The sequence below is a fragment of the Podarcis raffonei genome, chromosome 1 (genome assembly GCF_027172205.1).
Source record: "Podarcis raffonei isolate rPodRaf1 chromosome 1, rPodRaf1.pri, whole genome shotgun sequence".
Lineage (NCBI taxonomy): Eukaryota > Metazoa > Chordata > Lepidosauria > Squamata > Lacertidae > Podarcis > Podarcis raffonei.
The window spans coordinates 75,432,608-75,442,928 of NC_070602.1; the positions used below are offsets into that span (position 1 = coordinate 75,432,608).

The 10,321-nt window shown below is 38.6% G+C and overlaps 1 protein-coding gene across 3 annotated transcripts in view; it reads left to right on the forward strand.

The window, feature by feature from the left end:
• The window catches only part of TOLLIP (toll interacting protein), a 31,044-nt gene extending 21,569 nt beyond the window's left edge, over positions 1 to 9,475 (forward strand). For 2 of the 3 annotated variants that reach the window (XM_053394441.1, XM_053394457.1), the window contains exons 6-7: positions 5,053 to 5,073; positions 9,168 to 9,475. In XM_053394441.1, the coding sequence (XP_053250416.1) occupies positions 5,053 to 5,073; positions 9,168 to 9,382 (236 nt within the window). In that variant the 3' untranslated portion in view covers positions 9,383 to 9,475. The remainder of the gene's footprint in view (positions 1 to 5,052; positions 5,074 to 9,167) is intronic. The other variant, XM_053394449.1, reaches the window with a different exon arrangement.
• The last annotated feature ends 846 nt before the right edge of the window (positions 9,476 to 10,321 follow it).

A 10,321-nucleotide genomic window follows, 5' to 3' on the forward strand; every position in this document is an offset into this window, starting at 1 on the left:
CATTTTGAACAAGCCTTAGTGAGCCTTGGGTTTACAACCCACCCACCCCAGGCAATGACTGAGAAGAGATTAAAAAAAAACAACACTTCAAATTCTCTTTTTTAATGAACCACAGTTTAGTGTGTTGTCGAGACCCAATCTGTGGTTAATCTTAGTTATGGTTAGTGGTAACAAGCCAGCTTCATTAACTGGGGTTTGAAGTTGACTTGTTTCCACTAACCATAGCTAAAATTAGCAACAGTTGTTTGGCATCAGAGAACACAGGAATCTACATTTAATCTAAAGTACCATATATACTTAAGTATAAGCCAACCCAAATATAAGCCGAGGCACCTAATTTCACCACAAAAAGCTGGGAAAACTTATTGACTCAAGTATAAGCCGGTTCAGCACACCACAAACCTGGTGGCAGCAGCAGCAGCAGCGGAGGAAGAACAAGCAGCCCGAAAGGGCTGATTTCGGGCTGCTCGTTCCTCCTCCACCGCTGCCAATAGCAGCAAAGGCGGAGGAGGAGGAAGGAGCAACCTGAAAGGACCCTCACTTGAGTATAAGCCAAGGGGGGCTTTTTCAGCATTATAAATGTACTGAAAAGTCGGCTTATACTCAAGTATATACGGTTCTTGCTGTAACCACCATCAGCTAGCTGATCAGCGGTTACAGGTAACGCCTCTGAAGTCTGTTTAAGGGAAGTTGTTTGGATGCATACTGCATCCTCCAGATGAATAATCTGCAGAGATAAAAATGTTCTGTTTGGAGGAAATACTTTGAATTCAATCTGCTTCCTCTAAGCAGAGAAAAAGAGCCCCCTCACTCCCTAGTGCAACCAAGCCCAGCAGGGCTCCCTGTTGACTCAGATTAGGTGATCAGCACTGACAAGGAGCCCTGCTTGCAGAGGATTACTTGGGAGCTCTTGATTGGTCCTTTGCTGCCATGGCTGTACCTGCCCACACCTAGTGTGGTTTGTGGGGGGTGGCATTGCTGTCCAAGTTGGACCCATCCTGGCCTATGTAGGCCCAGCAGCCAGAGGTTCCCCCCACCTCTGGTCTACCATAGTATCTGAATTGGCCCAGTATGTGGTACACACTATTTTTGGCCAGACTACTTATACAGGTTTATGTAGTGCTTCAAACAGTATCAAGTAAAAGCCAAAATAATCTGTTTTCAGTGCAATAAGTACTGCTGTGTTAGAAGCATGTATAATTTTTATGTGAATGTCACAGGCCTCCTGTTGGCTTGTATTCATGAAAAGTTTCACATCCTCTCCCTCTCCTTTGACTGGAACAAGTTTAGAAATGTATAAAACATTTATTTCCTCTTTATGTGAAAGAATGGATGTTTATCTGCATTGCTCCATATCTGCACATATACATGGTTGGTGATCAACAGTGAGAACAACTCCAGGAGTAAAATGGATTAAACCAGCAGCTTGCCTTCTGGTCTATTGATTTTCCTAGTATTTAAAATTATGAGGAAGTAGTGGGCTGTGTTTAGGGTACAGGAAAGCTGTGTGAACACAAGCTCTCCTATCCCTCGTGCACCAAAGTTCTTGCCATGCCATTTGGACTTGTACCTCCATAGTGAGTTTTCTCCTATTGCTCTTCAAAAATTATTTCTCCCTGTAAATCTCTCCTTATCTTGCATTCCCTGTTTTCTGGTGCTACTGTACATAAGAATATTTAGCCTTCTATAAAAACAAATTTTCAACTCAGTATCCATTATGGAGTTGGGATGGCAAGATGTCAGCTTCTTCAAAGGCTGAAGCTTTATGACATGTCGCACCAATATGATGATGTTCGACAAAAATTTGTGACTAAGGATCAGACTGAAGTGCATATTTCATCATTTTTTCCTAAAATGTTTTTGTTGGGCATGATTTGTATATTCAAACATTTACCAAACTTCTGATAGTTGAGACTTTATAGCCTCTCTGCCTACCGCCTTTCTGCCCCCTTTCTACTTTTTTTAAGTATCAAGTGAATGCACACAAGATAAATACATGTGAGTTGTGAGCTTACTGTACACGGTAATAGTGATCAATTTAAATCAGTCATGCTATCTTTCTAGCTATGCTAGCCTAGCACCTGTGCTATGAAATAATTTCAAATTTGCTGATCACTTTTAGTTTATCAGGGATATTGTCACAATTGAAGCTTATGTGACAGTACATATGTTAGTCTCTAAGGCAGGCATCCCCAAACTCAGCCCTCCAGCTGTTTTGGGACTACAACTCCCATCATCCCTGACCACTGGTCCTGTTAGCTAGGGATGATGGGAGTTGTAGTCCCGAAACAGCTGGAGAGCCAAGTTTGGGATGCCTGCTCTAAGGTGCTAGACAGTCTCTAAGACTGTCAGTTTGATGCTATGCTACACTGTAATCTACCTGTGTATTTGCATGGTTATATGTCTATATATTATGATGGAATAAAACACTTTGAATATTTCATACCATAGCATTCATTTTTTTGTTGGTTCCTTTAGCAAAATGCCTTTTAAATTCACTTAAACCAGGGAAGGAAATGGCCCATGGGCTGTGTTGGGCCCTTGCTCCTTTATCCCACTAAGCAATTTGGGGGCAGGGGTGGGAAGACTGAACAACCCTAGCTGAAGAAGTTAAGTCATCTCTGGCTTCATTACTAATCAGATACATCACATTGCTTTTAACTGGTGGATATCTTTCATTCATAGTTTCACTTTTCACTTAAAAATATGGGGTGGCACTCAATGCTGGTAATACACAAACTTGACCCATTGAAATCATTAGCCTTAAATGACTTGTCCATGTATTTCAGTGGAGCTACTCTTGAGTATGACTAACATTGGGTATCGTCTCTGGTCATTAAAATGATTAGTCCATTGTGGAGCAATTAATTAGGAAAATCTTTTTTATTGATCTCTAGAAGGAAATGCCGTTTTCATTGTACTTGTTCTTAAATGAAGGCCTTAGCTCCAGCAACTAATAAATATTTTGTTTAAAAAGTTTTTAAATACTGAACAATTGGCTTCAAGCCTTTAAATATCTATGGCATATTCTACCCAGTCTTTAGAACCCCTTCAATAATAAATCTTACTTTCAAAAACAAACTGGTCGTTTGAATTTGACTGCTGTAAACCCAAATTATTCAATCTGCCAGATGTGATAGAGAATGTCTCCCTCTTACTTCTACTTAGCAACTTGCAGTATTGTAAAAACAAAGGCATAACTTTGTAGTATTGCAAAACTCAGTTACCCTATATTTTGATGAATTGAAGAGCAGGGTATGTACATTGTCTTGCATATGTGCATGGAGTGTTTCTGCAGTGAATGAATAAATATTACATTGCCAGTAGCATGTATTTTATCATACTTACAAAGCTTCAGTAGTGTGCTTCTTCAAGCCTCAGTTATGAATGAGATCCAGATGTCCTGTTAATAGCTCTGCAATCTTTATTCAGCTTATGCATTGGTGATATTCCTCCTCTGGGTGTCTTATTACAGCGAATAATGTAGTATGTATCAGAATCATGCAGTCCATATTTGAGAAGAATGGTTCATTGCTGTCTAGTTCTTAGTATGATGTACAACTTCATTCAGCCTTTGCATGGTCTGTTGAAAGGACTGAGAAGTGTAAAAATTTCTGGCACTTTCACAGCATTTAGCCTTTTAACCTAGACCATGGGTAGACAGTGTGATGCCTTCCATATATAACACCATAGACAACAACACCTATTGGCCCCAGCCATTATGACAAGTTGTCACTTAAACCATATTGCAAGATTGGATGGTACTCTGCTTGATTGCTGGGAAGATGTGATAGATAAAGCATGCAGAGTGATTGAGGTTTGGCTTAGGTTCTAAAATAAGGAAGAAAGAGATACCAGTGGTGAGTGAGAAGTCTTAAATTGATTTGAAACAGTCTTGATGCTGACTGATCTGTGTGACTGCAGACTTAGAGACTGGACCTAAAGATCAGATTCTGTAGAGAGCCAAAGGCTTTTGCTGATGAGGGACATTTCACTCATAGCTGTGAACTGCAAATGTGTGGCTTTGCAGTTGCCATCAATTAACAGGGTGTTTGTGATCTAGGAACAGGATAAGATGCTATCATGCTGAGGAAACAGATACTTAGCAGGGGGGATATAGGCACAAAGGGGTTAGGATTAGTTGTACCTTGGCAGGAAAAGTAAACAGAGATGGACTGAAACGGCGCTGTGCAAAACAGCCTGTGATGCCATTAAATATTTGTAAAGAAGTGAAGGATACCCTGTTGTCCACCGTCTCTGTTGATGGATGAAGTACATAATGTCATCTATTCAGTCCCATTGACTCATCATTTTCAAAGGTTTCAGCAATTAATTAGATAAAATGCATCTTCTAAAATTCTGTAGTACATATGCAGTAAAAAGGTTGGACACCAGGTGTTATCATGATCTTCCAGCTGTAGACAGCAATACCTAAATTGTAATATGTATTTAGTTATGTTATTTGTAGAAGTTAGGTTTTCCACATTCACAGGAGGAAGTCTAAGAAGTCTTTATTCTTGGATAGTAGAAATGGTTTTCTTCTAACAAATTTTATAAACTGGAATTATTTTTTTGATCTCTACCCACCCATCAAAGTAATCAACTTGAATTATGAAACTTATTCTTCATGTTTGGCATTGTTGGAATCTTACTTCCCCCATTCCTTTTACCACGTGAAATATAAGGGTGGCTAGATGTAAAGAAGTGTGCTTATGTGTGGCAGGAACTAGGACGACAGGAACTCTGATGATATGGGCAAGAAGAGAAATAGACAATTTGGGACAGTATGGTGTCAATAAAATGGAAATGGTGGACATTACTTAATCATTTCATAGGATGTAATGACATGGGGTAAGTGTAGATCACTAGATGTGTTAGTGAAAATATCCATAGAATTGCATGTTGCTGTTTGAAACAGCAGGCAAAATCCTGGCATCTAAAATCTGTAGTATGTCCGAATTCAGTCTCCTTGGAGGAAATTTCCTAGCATTAAGTAGAATAATGCCTGTTTTCCATGTTTTATTCCTTTCCCACACTTTCACCTGTCCTCAGGGCTTGAATACTTGGCTCTGGGTAAGTCTTCTTAATTCTTTTTGCATCCCATTCAACAGGAACAAGAATTATGCATGAGATCATGCAAACTGCTTTTTATTTGTATGCAATATGTTGCAATACAAGAAATTGCAGGTGGATGTCACAATACACCAATTTCAGAATTATTTATTTTATCCTATGTGATTTCAGTGGGAAACAAAAATGTGTTAGAAAAATGGAAGGTAGTTCTTCATACAATAACAAATTTTGTTATTACAAATAGTAGGTTTATTTATCTTAAAGTTGGCAGAAGTTTCTCTCCAAACTTTCCATTAGTGTTCTTGATGACATTAATATATATATTAGCATTAAGTTTTGTGTTGTCACTTTTTCCATACTCATTTATCACTCCATCCCCTGACAGACCTCCCCCTGGAAATTTGTATGACTTCACTTATTTTTAATAAAAGAAATTGCTTGCATTTGCAATAAGGCTCCAAAGTTTAAAAGTTATTTATCACTTGTCTTGTGAATTTGAAGGAGTCTGAACTTGTGCACTTTTGAGTAGGAAAGGGATGAACCTAGCAGAATTGTTTCTACCTTAGGGAAGAGATAGCTGCTGTCAGAGGACACACAGTACAAATAATCCTTGAAATAAATTAAAGTAGCTTTTCCATGCTTGTAGTCACTCTTTGAAAGGAGGGCTAGTGCCTGAATGTTCATTTTCCTACTCTGGGCTGGAGAAAGGACTTTGTGAACTAAGAGGTGGTACCTCTAGCATGTCTTAGTTCCTTTTGAACATAATAACAAAAGAAAGGAGTGTCAAATAGTACCTTGTCTTCCACTAGTCTGTACCATTTTTATATGTTTCAGTACACGTTCTATGTTCAGGACCTGCCCTATGCTGTTTTCAAAGATAACTTCTGTTTCGGTTGCAGAAAAGGCTTTTCCTGAGCAGGCATGGCATTGGCACAGAGTTGTCAAAGTAACCATGAATTTCTTACATTGCTCCTATGCTAAATCTGGGCCTAGTTCAAGTGAGAGCATGGCCAATTTAATGCCCAAGCTTAATGGTTTCCATTTTCAACCATTTTACCTTGGTTCTGGATTTCTGTGCTGAGGAGGATGGTGGTTGTGCTACAACACCAAACAATCTTAAAATTAAAAGTTGTAAAGCTGTGGAAGGGCAAAAATCATATCCCATTGGGTTCTCCAGTAAACCATCTTGTCATTAATTTGCTTGCCTATTAGATTTTAAATCATCTGCTTTCATCTTTGCTTTTGATCAGTTGCTCCACAGATAAGATCAGTTTTGCAGTGTTATCAACCTGACTTTTCCAAGCCGCCTAAAGACAGATTGCACTCACAAAACTGCTACTGGGTACTTAATGCCCATTTGACTGTGATCTGGAACGTACACACTTGGTCAATATTCTTCAGTGACAGATTAGTTTATTATCAACTTGTGGGCAGGGATGGAACCTGCTAATTTGCTTCTTTAAAAATAACTACTTTGAAGTCAATTTCATCAGGGCTACCCAACACTGACTGTAATATGGGACTTGTCAATTGCCTCTGAGGAGTTCCTAAGCTCCAGTAACTATCTGGCTTATTGCAGCAGTGATTTGCAAGTCCTATTTGTCATGTTGCCGTAAAAAGGGGGGGGGGAGGAATGAAAGCTACTTAGGCTGCATTCCCCCTTTCTCCTTTGTAAAATGTTGTGGCCCATAGTGCAACACCGTATGACTTGAAATCAGAAGGCGTATTGTGACATCCTCACTGTTAACTGCAGTATAAAAATGTCCAGTCAAGTGTCTCTTTTCTCATTTAGTAAAATGTTCAATGTCCAGAATTTGGAGCAGGCACAGGGTGGAGTTGGGGGATATAATGCAACTGTTAGCATTTTTATCTGTCCCGGAATTATTTCTGACCTCCATCATAGGTATTGACAGAAGAAAGTCTCTAAAAGATAAAGAAAGTATGGAGCAGCATTTTAAGTAAGATACAGAGATGCTCATGAAAGTTAGATTCCACCCCTCCTGTTCGTGACATTTGAATGTGTTCCACTGATAAACATTGATAGCTTTGACTTTTCCTTAGGAAATTTTGAGGGGGTTAGGGTACTGGGATATGAAGGCACTTGACTGTACTAGAATTTTGTTTTCAATTCTGCAGTATTTTCTGTACAACTTGAATACATTTATTTTCAAGTCAGTTTTCATTGCTTGTTTGTAAATAGCCAGTGTGCATTATCAAACACATTGCCATTTTTGCATTTATGTTTTATTAAATGCCAGTGCTTATGCCTGAATGCTTCTTGCTGCAGCCATGCTGGTGCATTGAGACCAAACCTGTTTCATAAAATTTGAAATACATCCTTTGTAAGTAGGAAATAACATCCCATGAACAACTCTGTGTACATTGAAATACGTATTATTCAGTACTAGTGTTGATCAGTTTTAATTCAGGTAGGTTATTTCATAAATAATTGAACTGTCTGTCTTGTGATAAGAAAGTAATTTTAATGTTACTTTTATTTTAATTGGCAACATTGATTGTCAGATTATTAGGAGCTTTGTTTCTTGCACAGAATGAAAATCACAACAAATTCTGGTACACTACTATTATTAGCTTAATCAAATGTCTTAAATAATAGAAGAAAGCTTTTAGACTCACACAAGTGTATTCTTAAGAGCTGAGTTGTGCCAGACAAGAGTATACAACTATTTAGAGCTGGGTTGGGAAACTGGAGCCAGCTGGCAGCCAAAGCTCCTTATTTCCCCTACCCACCATGGGCAAAGTATGAGAGACGAGCTTACCCACTTGTCAATCACTTAATGTCAGGTGATACATTTTTGCATAATGCTGTTGACGCACCCCTTTGAGGAACTGCTGATTGTTGGTACTTGCATAACTGTGCACAGAAGTGGGGAGGATCAATGGGTCATTGTGCCTTGCATAATGATGTATACAGAAGCTCTGGCGAACCCATAATGGTTAGCACTTGCAAAAAACCATTTTTGCCTAACTGTGTCTTCCTGACCCACACTTGATGTCATATATGTAGCCTAGGCCTGCAGGCCACGGATTCCTCACTGCTGATCTACAGGCTTGTGCAACTTTGGATGAGGTCACAGAATAATCTGAAGAATTCAGCATGGACTTTTGGCAGTCTGGATTGCAGCTAATTTGAATATTATATTATACTTCAACAGCTTCTCCCAAATAGTTTTCGCAATGTCCTCTTCTCACAGTCCTGATAGTTATATTGCATTTTGTCAACGATGGAGTTATCACCTACTCTATATAGTGACTAAAAACAAATCAATTAATTTATACATTTGATTTCCAATCAAAAACATTTGTTCTGATTTTTGCTTTTACTGGCTGTAACGTCAAGATGGTAGGAACACCTCTTGCTAACAATATCAGCTAGTGGAATCATTAACATCTTGTGTCTTCAATATCATTATTACTTCTCCAGTAGTGCAAATTGTGGCTGATACGGATGCATTTATCTGTGGTTCAAGGTTACCTTTTTATAGCAAAATCCTGTTCACTATCTAAACTTAAGGTTAGGGGCAGGAATTGTATTAATAGGATCCAGCATGAAATATTTAGGAGGCAGTATTTTCTGTTTAAGCACAAGGACTGCATGGGACTAACCAGGCTTTTCAGATTTTTGGCATTAGTAGCCAGTTTTTAGGTGCTTGGCAATTTCCAGTCTTGTAAATAGCTAATTTTCCAAAATAGCAAAGGGCCTCTTTAATTAAAATAGTTCATTCTTGCGTTTGTTTGTCTGTGATTTTACATCTAGAACATAATACCATTACTAAACAGGAAGATTTTACCCACTAAACACTTTGAACTTGTGGAAAGTTAGGCCTAAGAGTCATATTAACCTAGGGATGGGGAATGTTTGGTCCTCCTGATGTTGTTGAACTGTAATTTCCATCATCTCTGGTCATTGATGCTGCTGACTGGGACTTGAACAGCATCTGAAATGCCACTGGTTCCCTATCTCTGTCTTAACTGTGCTTTAACTCCATGAGTTTGATGGTATTTGAAAGCTATTTCATCATTTTAAAAAAATACTTGCCAGTCTTCCTCAACTGTCTCTCTCTATTTTCCAGGAATGCCTACCGTTTGTAACCCAGGCATGGTACCTGTGGCAGTTCCACCTCCCGCTGTCAACCCTCAGCATGTATGTAATGAAGAGGATTTAAAATCTATCCAGGACATGTTCCCCAACATGGACAGAGAAGTAATCCGTTCAGTGCTAGAGGCCCAGAGAGGGAACAAGGATGCTGCTATCAATTCCTTGCTTCAAATTGCAGAGGAATCTTAGACCATCTGCTCATTTTCCATCTTCATTGTTACCCTTACTTTTGATTTGCCAAGCCCAGGGATTTAGGTAGAGGAAGAATTTCCTGAGAAAGCATCCTGTCTGAGAGATTGTGTTCCCATTTTGTTGGTGGTGGTTGTTGGACATTTGCACATTTTGTTTTTACATATGTTCTATAGAAATCTCAGCCATTTTTATTAATATATCAGTTCTGTCATGTATGGCTGCATTGGTTTGAGAGGTGGAGTTGGAGCATCTATGCTGCTTTTTTTCCTTTCCCCATTTTGGAAAACAAACACACACAAGCTTATTCACCTAGTTTTGACACTATGCATTCTGTTGTCATAAGAGGTTGAGTGATCACAGCAGACTGCTGTTCAACAGGGAGTTCTCTTAAAAGTTCCCTCCTATCAAAATAATATTTGTCTGAAAAGTGATTACACAGTGCCCTTCAGCAGGTTCAGCAATTTATAACAATTCTTAGTATAGACAAACTGGCTTTCCTGTAACTTTTGTGATCTTTCTAATGAGAGATTCCATTGCTTAACCTATTAATCGGGCACCAATGCAATATATTTGTTGAGTTTTGTTTGTTTAGAGATAGCTACTCTTATCAGATGTGCTGCTGTGCATCTGAAATCTGAAGTTAATTATTTCTCGGGCCACAGTAGCAAAGACTGGAGGAACAGGGTTATTTCCTAATATGCTATTGTGTTTACTTGCACTGTCCTTGCTTCTACATTTGTGAGACATTCAAAAAGATAAAGGTGAGAAGATTTTATACTTGGGAAAATTTGGCATCACATTTTAATAAATGTCCTTATGATCAGTTACCATAAAAGAATAATAATGCTTTAAAAAAAATTTCATTTTTCATCCATAATCATTTGTTATGGATGAAATCTTCTATTTTTCCATTTTAAGAAAAAAAATTCAAGGCAT